This window comes from Salmo salar, chromosome ssa13 (assembly GCF_905237065.1).
Source record: "Salmo salar chromosome ssa13, Ssal_v3.1, whole genome shotgun sequence".
In the NCBI taxonomy this organism is placed as follows: Eukaryota; Metazoa; Chordata; class Actinopteri; order Salmoniformes; family Salmonidae; genus Salmo; species Salmo salar.
The window spans coordinates 93491803-93509421 of NC_059454.1; the positions used below are offsets into that span (position 1 = coordinate 93491803).

General features: G+C 40.9%; 1 protein-coding gene across 4 annotated transcripts in view; it reads right to left on the bottom strand.

Moving 5' to 3' along the window:
- The window catches only part of LOC106568173 (nipped-B-like protein B), a 74886-nt gene that overhangs the window by 53722 nt on the left and 3545 nt on the right, over positions 1-17619 (bottom strand). For 2 of the 4 annotated variants that reach the window (XM_014138271.2, XM_014138268.2), the window contains exons 1-4: positions 16320-16683; positions 8785-8934; positions 4315-4480; positions 4088-4188 (exon numbers count right to left, since the gene is read on the bottom strand). In XM_014138271.2, the coding sequence (XP_013993746.1) occupies positions 4088-4188; positions 4315-4480; positions 8785-8848 (331 nt within the window). In that variant the 5' untranslated portion in view covers positions 8849-8934; positions 16320-16683. Of the gene's footprint in view, positions 1-4087; positions 4189-4314; positions 4481-8784; positions 8935-16319; positions 16684-17619 lie in introns of those variants that run through there. The other 2 variants (XM_014138270.2, XM_014138269.2) reach the window with 1 other exon arrangement.

Here is a 17619-nt window from a genome sequence, read left to right on the forward strand (position 1 = left end):
GGGTTGTCCAGACTCGGACTGTTTTAACACACTTGGTTTGACCACCAGACGAAAGAAAGAAAACATTTATTTGCTGAACATAACAGTATGCCAGCGGAAGGGAGGACAGTAGCAGAATGACCCAACTATGATTAGTGACTATTGTGATTTCCCATTGTAGCCAATTCAGTGGCAGTAATTCCTATACAGATTGGTAACGGACTTCCGAGTTTGAATCACTTAATAATTCATCAACAAAATTGATATCAGTAATTGGTAGGTCTACCATTACTTGTTACTTCATTGTCCTCTATCCTCATCAGGGAGAGAAAATACCTTAAAGATATATGAATTTGGTCGGGTCGCCCAAAAAGTTACATATTGCAGCTTGTTGATATTAGTTGGCAGGGGTCTTTACCGTCAACATCATTGTGTTTGTGATACCTTTTAATACATTTTCTGGTAGATGTTTTCTAAGACCCCTTTTCCATCTGTTTATCCAGAAATCAAAGCCTTTACTTAAGCCTAATTTTTAAGATGGAAAATTGTTAAAACATGCATCTATGCCTTCATTTTCCAAAAATATACACTCTTAGCTTTCATTTGACATGCTCCTATTAACTTCACATGCTCATGGGTCCTTTTACATGGAAATACCCTATTTTTTATCTCACGCTCACCTCTCCAATGTCGGATGATGATGGGCCTTTTGCAGTGGACAGTCTGTTCTCTGGCTTGTTATTTTAAAAGCTTAATTTCCCTTTTTGTTCCAATCCCCATTCGTTTTGAATTGGCCAAGGAATATAGCCTACACTTTCATGTCTAGTAGACAGAGCAGAAAATTCCAACAAAGCAGCACAACATTTTCAGTCAGAAAATATTGTTTATCTCTCTAATGTTGGATGCATGGGCCTTTGCCTATAGTGTAAAGCTAGGCTATTAATTTATTTTTTACAGACACTCAACTTTCTTGTGTCTAGCTGTTTAAAAACTTAGGCTGATAACCTATCCTCCTACCACAGGAGGTTGGTGGCACCTTATTTGGGGAGGACGGGCTTGTGGTAATGGCTGGAGCAGAATCGGTGGTTTCCATGTGTTTGATGCTATTCCATTGTACTCCGTTCCGGCCATTATTATGAACCGTCCTCTCCTCAGCAGCCTCCGACTAGGCCTATCATAAAAGCTTTAGGACAAATGAAAGTTATGAACATTAGCCTATTTCCCAAAAACTGTACTGTTGTCCTAAAGTTGCCACTTTCAAAAAGAACAATGACAAATCTATAGGCCTAAGGTATTTTCAATCACAACTTTATGAGACGTAGAATAAACAGTGTGGTCAAAGACGTAGTAACTTAGTTGTAGTCATAATGTGATTACCTTAATGTGAGAAAGACAAAGGAGCTGATCGTGGACTACAGAAAAAGGAGGGCCGCACAGGCCCCCACTAACATTGTCGACGCTATAGTGGAGCGGGTCGAGAGTCAAGTTCCTTGGTGTCCACATCACCAACAAACTATCATGGTCCAAACACACCAAGAAAGTCGTGAAGAGGGCACGACAACACCTTTTCCCCCTCAGGAGACTGAAAAGATTTGGCATGGGTCACCAGATCCTCAAAAAGTTCTACAACTAAACCATCGCGAGCATCCTGACAGGTTGCATCGCCGACTGGTATGGCAACTGCTCGGGATTCGACCGTAAGGCGCTACAGAGGGTAGTGCATACGGCCCAGTACAGCCAAGCTTCCTGCCTTCCAGGACCTATATACTAGGCGGTATCAGAGGAAGGCCCAAAAAATTAACAAAGACTCCAGTCACCCAAGTCATAGACTGTTCTCTCTGCTACCGCACGGCAAGCAGTACCGGAGCACCAAGTCTAGGTCCAAAATGCTCCTTAACAGCTTCTACCACCAAGCCATAAGACTGCTGAATAGTTAATCAAATGGCCATGCGGACTATTTACATTGACCCCCCTTTGTTTTTACACTGCTGCTACTCGCTGTTTATTATCTCTGCATAGTCACTTTATCCCTACCTACATGTACAAATTACCTCGACTAACCTGTACCCCCGCACATTAACCCGGTACCCCCTGTATATAGCCTCGTTATTGTTATTTTATTGTGTTACTTTTATTTTATTTTACTTTAGTGGTACAAGCATTTCGCTACACCCGCAATAACATCTGCTAAATATGTGTATGTAACCAATAAAAGTTGATTTAGTAAATACTTTCTTAACTATATTACTTGAACTGCATTGTTGGTTAAGGGCTTGTAAGTAAGCATTTCACGGCAAGATCTACACCTGTTGGAATCAGATCATGTAACATACAATTTGATTGGATTTGATATAACTACAAACATAGTTATGTTTTTGGGTTATTAGATATTTATCAACTTATTTCCGGATATCTTCTGAACTACCCACAATGTACTATTTCTCAACGTCATATGTTAGTTCATATGCTAGCTCGGTAACTAGGTAGAGCTGGCTAACGTTAGCATTCTCATGCTCTTCACAGACTTTGTGGCTGTGTTATCTAGTGGGAACCTGTTAGCACGGCAGGCTCTGGTGTCTTCTTGCCATGGGCTCAAAACGAAAGAAAATCATAGCTGCTTGCTCTAATTGTGTATGTAGTATCTCGTCTGTTCTTTCTGTTTTGTTAACTTTTCGACATGTTCTCTGTGAAGTAGGCTATGCAAGTTTTGTAACATTTAAGAAAGGAGGATGAGGCAAATAAAGCCATTATTATCTAGATCTGAAGACGGTAGATATAAAACCTAACTCACTACTGTACTGTTGACTGTCACTTTTCTCCATCATGTGCCTCTGCCTAGGCTTTCAACAACATTATCTTCATCATGATTCTTCCAGTTGTTGTAGTGATAGGGGTAAAAAATATATTGATACTGAAGGGAAAAAAGTGTATATATATATATGTTCCTGGTGTAACTCAGGCAGTTGTTGTTGCCATCCTGTACCTGTCCCGCAGGTGTGATGTTCGGATGTACCGATCCTGTGCAGGTGTTGTTACATGTGGTCGGCCACTGCGAGGATGATCAGCTGTCCGTCCTGCCTCCCTGTAGCGCTGTCTGCCTCCCTGTAGCGCTGTCTTAGGCGTCTCACTGTACGGACATTGCAATTTATTGCCCTGGCCACATCTGCAGTCCTCATGCCTCCTTGCAGCATGCCTAAGGCACGTTCACGCAGATGAGCAGGGACCCTGGGCATCTTTCTTTTGGTGTTTTTCAGAGTCAGTAGAAAGGCCTCTTTAGTGTCCTAAGTTTTCATAACTGTGACCTTAATTGCCTACCGTCTGTAAACTGTTAGTGTCTTAACAACTGTTCCACAGGTGCATGTTCATTAATTGTTTATGGTTCATTGAACAAGCATGGGAAACAGTGTTTAAACCCTTTACAATGAAGATCTGTGAAGTTATTTGGATTTTTACCAATTATCTTTGAAAGACAGGGTCCTGAAAAAGGGATGTTTCTTTTTTTGCTGAGTTTAGAATCGTGACAATTGTAATACATATCGGCACCTAAGTATCATGACAAAATCGTATCGTGAGGTCCCTGGCAATTCCCAGCCCTAAATAGTAACATCTGATTTCGTGCTATTAGCCCAATGGTGGTTTTAGCAGATGTTTCTTTTATATTTTATATACATTTTGGTTGGCCAATAAGGGGCCATACCACCATATATCACAATGCTTTGTGAGTACATAATCACGATAGGTTAAAGGTTGACATCGTCCAGCCCTACTGCCCAACAGTGCTATATATCACAAAGCAATTAAATGTCTATCAAGTATACTCAAGGCAATCAAGATGCCAACTAAATCCACCACAAACTCTTTTCAAGCTACAAGTACAGCGCCAACTCTAAAAATGATAAAGACAGCAAAGCTTGCCTTGCAACGCCTCAAGAAGTGGTTTTGACTCACAAAACACATTAGACCCAGAAAATGTTATTGAGGACAACAAATCAAGGCCCTAAGAGGCAGAGACACAGTCAGCGCTGTGTTAGGCCATACACTGTGCTCCAATGCAGAGTCAGAGGCACTCTCGCCTTACCACCCTGAACCCAGTATTGGGCTAACTTACTTTTCTCCCTGAAGATGTTGGGGTTCCTAGACAGCACTGTCTGCAGCAGCACAGGCACGTCTCCCTCCGGGTCATCACTGCCCAGGTTGTCCTTCAGCTCTCTGCAATGGGAAGGGGGGGATCAACTAATGCAACTGTGGCTCATAATAAGAGACAACTGCTCACACTCTTATCAGTGGTTGTGACCCCTAGCGTTGAAAGGTGTGTGCGGTGATGAGGGTACTCACATGTGCTCTGTGGATACCTGGTTGAGGCTGTGAGCCAGCTGGGACACCAGGTTCTCATCCCGGCAGGCCAGCAGACAGTTGACCTCCTCCGCGATCCTCCCATTGAACAGCAGACTCTTAGTGGTGGTGGCGGGGAGAGGGGATGGCAGGGGCAGCTGGTTTAACACTGCAAAGAGGAAGAGCAGACCGGTTACGCATAATTCAGAGGCCGGAGCTGCGATGGTACAGCACCACATTGTGATATAGCTATGCAGCTCAGAGACCACCATCCGCGTACAGCCCCCGTCGCGCACCCCCCTAAAATTCTCAACCAATGCGGCTCCAAGTACGCGGCTCCTATTGATTTGAATGTGACGACGGTTGGAGCAATTGCTTGAGCTGCGCTGAGAATTCGAAAAGTATGAAAGCCAATGGTCCAATATTCTAGAAAACTGCTGTGTGGACGCATAGATGTTTTGGACTCTGATATGCGCTTTAGCCTGATAGGTATCTGGGTGACTAATAAAACACCTGAGATGGAAGAATAGTGCATGGATGGATCAACATCCCAGCTACTCCACGATATTGGTTAGGTTAAAGTATTAGGTTAGGGGTAAATCCAACACTACACATCACTGCATAAAACCATCCATAGGTTTTAAGTATGAAAAATAGAGGAAATCCTGCTTCCGTCTGCTAAAGACCTTACACCTGGAGAGAAATGCACCTTTTGGCAGAACAATAACCTACAAGCAGGGGTTGCGTTAATGCAGAATTCAACTTTTTCCATGCATGTTTTTTTTTTATATATTGCCGCTTTTTGTAAAAGCAGATCTAAAATGCTTCTTATTTAAATTTCTGCTCGGCATAATACTAATTTTGTGATTCAGTTGCACTTCATACGGATGAGAATTCATAAATGGGCATTTTATAGTTTTTTTAGGGTGGTCAGCGTTTTGTAAATTCAGATTTCTGAACATTAAGGCGACCCCTGTAAAACTGAAATGCACTTCTTGGGATTGCTTAGCAGGTGGATAGGAAACGTCAAAGAATAATTAAAAGAAAGGATGTTCTCACACACTGTACTTGCAAAGTCACTTGTTTATTTTGTGCCAATGTTTCAGCCTCATGGCTCTTTGTCAGAGATTATATTTGTATTCAAGCTACCTAAACTATTGGATAACTAGCACAGAACGTTTGCCTGGAATTGTAGTCAAGAGAAATTGCCATCCAGACTTCGACACTTAGCCACAGTGTAATTTATTGCATTGAAAGTCCAGGCACTAAGGCAACAAAATGTGCACAGGTGGATACTATCTATCGGCACCATACATCACATTACACTACCCATGTCACGCTAAAGCAAAGGCTATTGAAAAGTACCATCAATAATAGTGTGTCCTAAATATCAAGACTGCAATATTTATGTAGAGATCATTCATGTTTTATTACAACAGGAAACAAAAATGCAATAAAAACAAGTTAAATTCAATCTTGCCAACTTGGTAAATTAATTATCTAAATACCAAGAAATGAACTTTGCAGCTGGCAGCACTGACCATAAAGCAAGCAAAATGGTCTAGAGGATTGTATACATTTTGAAAACAGCTTTGTATACTATAACTTTGCAAACTATACAGGGTGGGACAAGTAAAAAAAAATGTCAGACAAAAAAAGATATAATTTGAAGTTGTTCGAATGGACAAGTAAAAAAAAAAAGAAGAAAAAAAAAGATCACAAAAAGCAAAGCGTCCACATATTGACATTCTGTGACAGTAAGGGAGGTATTTTCCCAGTTCTAGCTTATTTTTGGTCAGCAAACAGAGTTTGTACGATCATAAAAATCCCAGAAAAGTCGTGAATCTGCGTACGTGCCCAGGCCTAGGAGAAAGACAGACATTGTAGAAACAGGTAGCCTAGCCTATAAAACAATGATAGACAGACTAACTACAATAGATAGCCAACGCAAAACATATCATGTAGCCTGACTAGTTTTCTTGGTAGGCCTATTTAACCGTTATTCTTTATTTAACTAGGGAAGTCAGTTAAGAACAGATTCTTATTTACAATGACAGCCTACCGTTTAGCATCTATTAATGTCATTGTCATGTCAGATGTCCTAAAAAAAACTTTTGGTGAATTGATGAATGGATGCATTAATTAACCACTGATAAATACATTTGTAAAACCGCCTCTCAAATGCTCAATATTGGTAGATGAGAAAAATCTGACTGTTGGAAAACTGGGATTCCCCTCTATTCATCATTGGCCATGTAATTCTGACAACATTAGAAATATTCCTAGAATGGTCAAATTGACTCCCACGCTGTCAATAGATCTCCCCTGAAACCTGACTATGTTTAGCCTCATAAGGTTGTAGATAAATATGTCTTAGTTACCTTTGAAGTAGTGTAAGCCATGCTATACAATAAGGCCCGAGATGTGGTATATGGCTAATATACCACAGCTAAGAGCTGTTCTTAGGCATGACGCAACGCTGAGAGTCTGGACACAGCCCTTAGCCATGGTATATTGGCCATATGTCACAAACCCCAGAGGAGCCTTATTGCTATTATAAACTGGATACGAACGTAATTAGAGCAGTAAAAATAAATATTTTGTCATGCCCGTGGTATAGTCTGATGCCACAGCCAATGTACTTTGCCAATGTACCATCAAAGCTTGCAGCTGGTCTAAATATCAGTGGACGCAGTCCTGAAAAATAGCCTGGCCCTGTTAACATCTTTTCACTTGCTTTCCAGGTACCTGTAAGTAGAGCCTTTGTTAAAAATGTAGCTGCAGTGCATTTGGAAAATATTCAGACCCGTTCGCCTTTTCCAAATGTTGTTACGTTGCAGCCTTATTCTAAAATGGTTTCAATATTTTTTTCCCCTCATCAATCTAAACAAAATAACCCATAATGACAAAGCGAAAACAGGTTTAGAAATGTTTGCAAATATGAGACTCGAAATTGAGCTCAGGTACATCCTGTTTCCATTGATCATCTGCGAGATGTTTCTACAACTTCATTGATGTCCACCTGTGGTAAATTAAATTGATTGGATATCATTTGGAAAGGCACACACCGGTCTATAAGGTCCCACAGTTGACAGTGCATGTCATTGCAAAAACCAAGCCATGAGGTTGAAGGAATTGTCCGTAGAGCTCAGAGACAGGATTGTGTCGAGGCACAGGTCTGAGAAAGGGTACCAAAAAAAGTCTGCAGCATTGAAGATCCCCAAGAATACAGTGGCCTCCATCATTCTTAAATGGAAAAAGTTTGGAACCACCAAGACTCTTCCTAGAGCTGGCCACACGGCCAAACTGGGCAATCGGGGGAGAAGGGCCTTGGTCAAGGAGGTGACCAAGAACCCGATGGTCACTCTGACAGAGCTCCAGAGTTCCTCTGTGGAGATGGGAGAACCTTCCAGAAGGACCACCATCTTTGCAGCACTCCACCAATCAGGCCTTTATGGTAGAGTGGCAAGACGGAAGTCACTCCTCAGTAAATGGCACATGACACCCCGCTTGGAGTTTGCCAAAAGGCACCTCAAGGACTCTCAGACCATGAGAAACAAGATTCTCTAGTCTGATGAAACCAAAATTGAACTCTTTGTCCTGAATACCAAGCGTCACGTCTGGAGGAAACCTGGCACCATCCCTACAGTGAAGTATGGTGGTGGCAGCATCATGCTGTGGGGAAGTTTTTCAGCGGCAGGGACTGGGAGACTGACTAGTCAAGGTCGAGGGAATGATGAACGAAGCGCAAAGTACTGAGAGATCCTTGATGAAAACCTGCTCCAGAGTGCTCCCGACCTCAGACTGGGGCGAAGGTTCACTTTCCAACAGGAAAACAACCCTAAGCACACAGCCAAGGCAACACAGAAGTGGCTTCGGGACAAGTCTCTGAGTGTCCTTGAGTGGCCCAGCCAGAGCCCGGACTTGAACCCAATCGAACATCTCTGGAGAGACCTGAAAATAGCTGTGCAGCGACACTCCCCATCCAACTTGACAGAGCTTGAAAGGATCTGCAAAGAAGAATGGGAGAAACTCCCCAAATACAGGTGTGCCAAGCATGTAGCGTCATACCCAAAAAGACTCAAGGCTGTAATCGCTACCAAAGGTGCTTCAACAAAGTACTGAGTAAAGCGTCGGAAAACTTATGTAAATGTGATATTTCAGTTTATTTTCTATAAATTTGCTAAGATTTCTGAAGACCTGTTTTTGCTTTGTCATTATGGGGTATTGTGTGTAGATTGACGAGGGGGGGAAAAAACATGTAATCCATTTCAGGATAAGGCTGTAGCGTAACAAAATGTGGAAAAGTCTGAATACTTTCCGAATGCACTGTACCTTTCATAATATACTGAACAAAAATAAACACAACATGCAACAATTTCCTAAATTTTACTGAGTTCATATAAGGAAATCAGTTAACTTTCCGAATGCACGGTATATCAGTTAATGTGTGAGTGGCAGTGTAATACTTACAGTCAGTAAGGCTAGCGATCCCAGCAAGAGTAGTGATGGGAACATGAGGCATATCCCCATTCATGCTGAAGATAGGGGTGTGGGGGTCGTGTCGATGCACAGGTTGCTCAATGTCGTCGCCCTCCAACTGTTCCTCACATCTCCCAACCGCTGCAGAACAGAGAGGACTTCATTAGAACAGCCACCGGCAATGCCCTATTCACAATATCACACAACACTCCTCAATATGCAACACTGTCCTCAGAGGTGCTAGAGCATGTTAAAGGGATAGTTAGCATTGGCACACTAAACTTCCTCTTAACTTCCTTCATACTGGACACAGATACCTAAAAATGCTATCCACGAGTTTGTCTGACTCTGAGGAAGTAGATCAAGGACTTCATTGCCAAAATCCAGAACTATCCCTTTAAACCAAACTTTTGCCTTGGCAAAAGCAGAATCAAGGGGAGCAAGAATCATCAGTAGACAGAGATTAACTAATGGGTTTACATTAATTAGACACTATAATTCAGCCAGGGCTGAGGGGATTTCACAGAGTAAAGAGTAGTGAAACAGCATACAAGGGTAGCAACATCTGCAGAGGGTTAAACTGGTAATTACAAGGTTATTAAGCTCATGAACTTCATATGAATAAAGCCTAGCAATCACTGACGACTTTTACACAGGCAGCACCTCAAGGTTTTTGCATTATAAACATGACCTTGCATATTCCATTATGGAAGCAGAAGCAATAGAATCATGAATTCATGAAATCGCATATTGAGTAAAAAAGGCTACTTGTTGTACACATGGGGAAAGTGGTCGATGAATGGCAAAGCAAACACACTATTAGTACAACACTTTTGCAGACATGCATGTGCATAGCACTGGTGGTGCTTGCCCTGAAAAGTTTCAGGGGTGTCATCAAAGCAACCCATACAAAATACAGTCAGCTTCTTTCCTACTAATACTGCAATGACTTTCGGACAGTTCCGAATTTATGAGCAAAATTTAACTGAAGCATGCAGATGTATGTTTTTGTATCAGGACTGAACTGCAGCGCATTTAAAGAATTTTCCCTAACCTTTTGCATTTGGACTGAACACCTCATTATCATTCACTGCTATTTTCCTTGGAGCCAGTTTCAGAGGAGAAGACAACCAGAGGAGTAATTATCCCACTATAGCATGATCAACACGAGATTGACAGTAGAGACAAGGATCGGCAACACATAGCAATAGGCCTAGATGACGTGACATGGTACAGCTCCGTTATCAGTGGTTACTGGGGTAGTTCCTTGACAATCATAGAAAGAGGTGTGCGCCCATGCGTGCTTAAATGAAAACTGCCACCCCTTTCTGGACCCAAATGCTTATGGTCACTCTGGGGCTGTGCTGGTTGGGTAAGAGGGTGGGCAAGCACGCAGCACAAAGGATTATCTGGTTGAAAGAAAGAAGGCAATTCCTCTGGAGCAGCAGGGTCTTCTTGAAAACACTTGCCTTGAATTGCTCCCTAACTGTGCATTTACAGGTAGCTACTATAGCTATTGTTGTACTATTACTTTAATGTGCTTCTTTCCGGTCAATAACCATCATTCAAGCAGTAACATTCAGGCATTGACATTGTACTTTGATAGATATGTTAATACAAGTACATTTTCCATGAATATAGCAGACCTGCAGCTTGTATGTGTAGGCTAAAATGTGTTGGTCAATGACAATCCAACACGGTAAACTAATTCAGTCATATGGGATAGCCACGATATTTTCCACAGATAATGGGCCATTTAGCTTAGTCATGCAAGAAGAAGCTAATGTACTAGCTGAATTCAATAACATAGAAAAAGTAGCTACACTGGCTATTTAACTAGCAAAGGGAAGTCAAACTAGTCCTCTTCCCTGTAGATACGTGGCAGCGTAACAGACGGGTGAATGTTGCCATCATTTGCATACGCTACTTAATAAACATGGTTAATAAATAATGAGGTTGTTAATTTAGCTAACATGGGCACGCAACCTTTATTAGCCAACTAGTGCTAGCTACAGAACTATTTGGTATTTATTTCATGCCTAGCATGAGATAGTGGCTCAATCCCAATACCCCCCTTTAGCAGGATCCTGCGAGTTGTAGTGGTATTCCAATTCAACTTTGAGTGAGGTGTAGTGCCTTTTCAGACCACTAGTTGGTCCTCCAAGCAAAGCGAATCGAGATGCAGGCTTTCTATTGAGCGATTCCCAAAACTTCATTGAACTCTGCGACCCAACCCTGGAGAGTTGCTGGGTCATTCCATTTAATTTCAGCATGCAATGACACCCACCATCTCAGATTGTTCTGAAATTGTTTCTGTTAGAAACAGATAAGCATTCCGGAAGCATTACCAAACTTTTTTTTTAAACAATGAGCAAGACATGAGGAATCCAAAGATGTGGTCAAAAGTCATCCACGGACCCCACACTGCAACAACGAGTATATAGCATCAGTGTTTTACAAGTGGTATGGAGCTGCAGCTCAGAGTATTGTTTCTTCATCCTATGTAATGTATTCTCAGTGAATTTGATGTTTTTTCCATCTGTTCAGAGAAATTAGTCATTGAAGTTGTTGGGTTTATGTCCCATTCTACATCACGATATTATCAGGTTCTGATCACTAAATGGTGCCGTTCCTGCTATTAGGTGATTTAAAAAAATTAATTAAAAAAAACAACCCATGGGTTGGTTTTGTTTACTTGGCCATTGTTTTAAATGCTAACTTTTTTTGCATTTGTGGCACAAATCCAATTCAAGTCAATGGTACCTAGGTTAGCATTTTTGCAATTCATCATTGCATTCAACAACCAATTTTTAGATACTTTAGGATGATTTGGACATTAAGAGTGAACATTTTAATATAGACTTGCATTTGATTTGTGACACAAATGCTAAAAAGTTAGCACTTGAAACAGTGGCCAGGTAAACTAAACCAAAGTATGGGTTGCTGTCATACCAGAGGGGTATCCTACAAAGCAAGCTAGATCTACTCAGGGTTTTCTAAAGCTAACCAGCTTCAGTTAGCTTCACATTCCAGCTCAGGCTTCAACCGTACTACGATGGTGGACATATGCCTGTAACTGTGCGTGCATGTGGCACGTCGAACTCTTCATTGAGACAATGGTGAAACATCAATGGGCGAGTCAGTGTCACATTTTAATTTGTTCTGAAATCAAAATGAAAGAAAAGTTATCTTGAAAATTCAGCAGGCTATGGTGTAAAATAGGCTTTTAGAAGTGCGGTCTTCATTTTATTACTTATCATTAATTCCAACTTTGGTGTGCTTATCAATGCACAACCACCTTTCCCCCCACTCCTATCAATAAAATAATTGTATTACGTCATACAAAAGTGTTACTGTGCGTGAAGTTTAAAATGCATTGTCATTACAAAATTTGTAAACGTTACATTACAATTTTTGAACACACAAAATAACACTTGATTAATTAAATATTTAATCAGTTTTCCTCCTCAAATTAACAGGATGATGACACAAGAGGGATCTGAATTCATTGGTCCTCAACTCGTAGCTCAGTCATTTCATTCAGGGTAAGTGGAGTTAGCATGCCCCGGAGCAGGTTAGTTCTGATGGATTCGTTACTAGAGTGAAATGCTTACTTACAAGCCCTTAACCAACAATGCAGTTAAGAAAAATAAGTGTTAAGTAAAAAATAAATAGGTAAAAAATAATTTAAGAGCAGCAGTAAAATAACAGTAGCGAGGCTATATACAGGGGGTACCGGTACATAAACAATGTGCGGGGGCACAGGTTAGTCAAGGTAATCCTCAAAAAGGTCATCTGATCCTCAAAACGGTCTACAGCTGCACATTAGAGAGCATCCTGACTGGATGCATCACTGCCTAGTATGGCAACTGCTCGGCCTCCAACCGCAAGACATTACAGAGGGTAGTGTGTAGGGCCCAGTACATCACTGGGGCCAAGCTTCCTGCCATCCAGGACCTCTATACCAGGCTGTCTCAGAGGAAGGCCCTAAAAATTGTCAAAGACTCCAGCCACACTAGTCATAGACAGTTCTCTCTGCTACCGCACAGCAAGTGGTACTGGAGCGCCAAGTCTAGGTCCAAAAGGCTTTTTAACAGCATCTACCCCCAAGCCATAAGACTCCTGAACAGCTAATTTAATGGCTACCCAGAGAATTTGCATTGTCGTCGTCGTCGTCCCCGCCCCCTTTTACACTGCTGCTACTCTGTTATTATCATCTATGCATAGTCACTTTAACTCAACCTACACGTCGTACATGTTATCTCAATTACCTCAACTAACCTGTGCTCCCGCACATTGACTCTGTACCGGTACCCCCTGTATATAGCCTCACTACTTTTATTTTACTGCTGCTCTTTAATTATGTTCGTTTTTACTTATTTATTTAACTCTTATTTTTCTTTAAACTGCATTGTTGGTTAAGGGCTTGTAAGTAAACATTTCACTGTCAGGTCTAAACCTGTTGTATTCAGCACATGTGACAAATACAATTTTATTTGATATGTACATGAAGGTAAAGTTAAAGTGACTAGAAATGTTCTTTAAAAAAATAATCACCTAATAGCAGGAACACCACTATCTAGTGGTAATAACCTGGTAATATCAGGATGTAGGATGTGTGTTGGCTGTCTGTGGGTGGATTTGACAATTTCTTTGAATCTCATTGTTAGAACATTTTTAGGTCAAAATCAGATGTTAGGTACGATATTTATTAAATATTATAATTCTATCAATTAAAATGGCCAATTTAGGTGCAATCAATTAGGTTATTTTCTCAGAGATTAAATTACATTTCAACAAAATAATGTTGAAGGAAAGCTAATCTTATGTTTCTAACAACAGAAACGATTTCAGAACAATCAAATGGTGGGTGTCGAAATCCTCTTTCTTGTGCTTTTTGAGGCGGAACGACCCGACTTCACAAAATAATGGCTGACAAAAATACTAGGATGGAAGCAAATGTAAGTAATTCTAACTTCATAACAAATCGTGCAAAAAAATGTACAGATCAGAGGAATATGTTAGTTCATGTAGATAAACGAGTATGCATTTTCTTTTGTCATAAAATACATTTCCGTTTCTTGCTATTTAAACAGATATCTGACCAACTAACATTAGCCAGCTAGTTACACATTTAGCTTGCTATATGGGCATTTGCCATTTGTATGAATTGTAATTCGTGTTGATTAATGCTTTAGGGACTCCTGAGCAAACCAGCCTGTAATCTTGTGAAAACCAGTGGCTGTAAAGAATCTAGCTAAAGCATTGAACTTTCCTGCAAATTTAATAAACAATTTTGTAAACTTGCCTTGCTGTTCATCTAGTTAACTCAACATTAATTGCCAAGAAATTGCAGAAAATGACTGAGTGAAGGAAATTTGACCGTCACATGTCAAACTGCTATTATGGAAAGGAGCGTTAGGTAGCCTAAAGGTTTGAGAGGCGTGCCAGCAACTGGAGAGTTGCCAGTTCGAATCCCGGGTCCAACTGGAGAATTGGGTGGGAAGTGAGCTGGTAACCAGAGGGTAGCTGGTATCAAATCCAAGATGTCAGTCTGCTGTTGTGCCCTTGAGCAAGGCACTTAACCCCCCACAAGAACAAGCGCCCAGTGTGGCAGCCCCCGCACCACTACAAAAAAACTGTATATGTATGCATGTGTGCCTTTCGGAGGGGTTGTGTTAAAAGCAGAAGTAACATTTTGGTTGGACCTTGTGTGACCAATAAAGTGTCCTTAATCTTAAATCCTGCTGCTTCAGTACTATTCCACATTGAACTACAGCCAGAGGATGGGTACATTACGGGCACATTGTTGTTTTGCAGTTCTCATATGTTAAGTACGTATTTGCTGCATGAGAAATATAAATTAAGCTATTACTGCCGCCTGTACAGGCATTGTGAAAAACACAAGTCTTCTCGTCAATGAACTGCGTGGTAGGCTATCCTTCGGTGGCTTCTGCTGTTGGTGAGTGATGTCCCATGCCATAGGGTTATTTATCTCTCCCTACCACTAGTTGCTCTATTTGAGGGACACTCCCCTAACAAGGGGCACTCAGACAAGGGGGAGGGCTAAGGGGGGGTATTGGGATTGATCCAGTGAGGGCCTTCTAAGCATAATTTGCTAGCCAGGAGGCTAACCATTGTTAGCAACTGAGACTCACTCCTTGAGTAACATTAGCTAGGCACATAGTTATAGTTAGCTCATCTAGCTATACCTGGATGCCATGATCAATATGACATGCCTTTGATCACCCAGATGGATGAGAACAAGCAGGATTCATGATTAGGGACTCTTGATTTTACTCTCTGCTGCTCGGGTTGACAACATAGCAGCACATCTGTCTCTCTCCCTCTCTGGCAACACAGTAACATTAATCAATCAGATACAGTAGCTTACTAATTGCACAGCCCAAAACCAATTAGGGTCCAACGTATTTCAGCAACTTTCTTATCATCTACTATCATCAAACTTTGTGTTTTACAAGAACCCAGTGTTGCACATCCCTTTTCCTGAAGATCGTTCAAGATTTGCAAGCAATGTACCTATATGTATATGCTTTATCAAGTTAGATTAATATCTACATTGATATGTTGCTAATTTCCCTGTAAACAAATGAATCAACTTTGTTTGAAGTAACCAATCCAGTGCAGAGGGAATGGCTATAGGTATATTTAACATGTTATCAACTAGACAAGACATGTTAAATATCTGTGGTGTATGTGATGATTCCATTTGATAAATTGTAACTAGATAACTTGGTAAATAAAGCTGCATCTATAATTGTATAAGTGAATGTAAATTATGCAGAATGTGTACAATTTGGTAGCCTCTAAACTGAAAAGGAAGCTTGCCCAGCTTGTTAGGCAAACGTTTTAACCAGTTTAGTTGCCATCGTTGTAAAAATCTCCTAGCACTAGCTAGTGTGTAGCATTAGTCATTAGATAACTAGCTAAAGCCTATTTCTCAGCACATCTGGCTCCACCATAAACGTCAGCAAACATTAAACTAATGAGAAAATCGTGTAGTTGCATTTGTTCGTTTTGTCTAAATAGCTAACAACTAGCTCGTTAGGTTACGCACCTAGCTAGCTATAATATTCCAAACCTCGCTAGATAGCTAACAAAAGTTAGCTGTGGCTAGCTAACGTTAGCTAACTACCGAGACTGCAACCGAAACCATGCTTGCTTTAACTCGCCCACACAGTCGTTCCTTAGCCACGGTAAGGCCATCCCTTTTGGTTTGTTATCATGATTGTTCGTGCAGATAAGGATTTTATTTTCACCGTCTCAATGGCCTACGTCGGCCTATTAGCTTGCTAACTGAACCTCGGACTTGCCTGAGGAAGCGTAACCCCGACCCGACGCCTATGAGCGGATACAAGGCAATAAGCAAAATAAAGGGAGAAATGACCTATCGGTGCATTCCATAGCATCTAACCAGGTTCACTGAATATTAACAACACCCGTGTAGCCGATCGGAATTGTTTTGTGATGGTGCTCCTAAATCTATCTTGTACAATCATATTTACCTCTGGATGTGTTGATAAAAAGAAATGGTTGCAAAGTGGTTCGAACCGTGTCTCTAGCTCCCTCTCCGTTCTATCGCTCTAACAGCTCCTCCGAGTACCAGTAATAATATAACAACAATAATCCGGGTCGGGAGGGTTCGTTCGTCTTCCTTCTCACTGCAAACATCTATGCTTAAAGGGGGCAAACGTTCCCATAACCGGTACTTGCACCGGTTTCTCCCCAACCCCAGCAGAAAGTGAGTGCAAATTCCGACTGGTTTCGGAAAACAATCCAATGTGAAAAACAGGAACGCTATTGACGCGGTGATAAAAGGGATCCACTCAGACTATCCCCCTTCTCTCGCAGAACAAAATGCCGACCGGAAGAACTGCTGCAGGAATAACTCCCTCCACCGGCGCCAAACCAACTAGCAGCAGCAACCATAGCCAGTAACAGTTACTTCCGCCGCTTTCTGCATTGCTACCCTTTGCTAGGATTTCTACTGTACACTGATAACATCCACACAGCTACAGTAAATGTTTTGGAGAGGTCGAGGTCACCCGTGAGTATGCAACGAGTAAAACCAATGTAAGTAGTTGAAGCTAGTTAATAAAATAAGATAACTAACGTTAGCATAATGATCAGTCCAATACATACATCGTTTCCAATATAGTCATGTGGAAAAAGTAAGTACACCCTTTGGAAAGTATATATATATATATATATATATATATATATATATATATATATATATATATATATATATATATATATATATATATATATTTTTTTTTATTTTACATATTTGGACACGTGGATATTTTAGCAAGATTCCAACCACATTCATTGATAAAGGTAACCCAATTTAACATATCACACAAAAAAAAATGTTACTTTGAAAATGTTATGCAATTAAAGAAAAAAAAAATCAATTTCCTTATGCAGGAAAAAATGAGTACACCCCTACCTTTTAACATCACCTAAAATGGCTAAAACCAGAATCAGGTGCACCAAAATAGGAGAGTACCTTAAAGATTATAAACTTGGTCTGGTTTGGTCTTAACCATATTGGTGTGTGGGACACATCATGCAAAGATAAAAAAACCTCAGAGGCCCTCAGAAGAAAGATTATGGATGCCCGTGAGGGGTTACAAATCCATTTCCAAGCAATTCAAAGTACATTGTTTCACTGTCCGACGGATCATCTACAAATTAATAAAATTCCAGACCACTGGCAATCTACCTAGGACAGGTCATTCTACCAAATTCAGCCCAAGAGCTGACCGAAAGATGCTCATAGAAGTCTCTAAGAACCCCAAG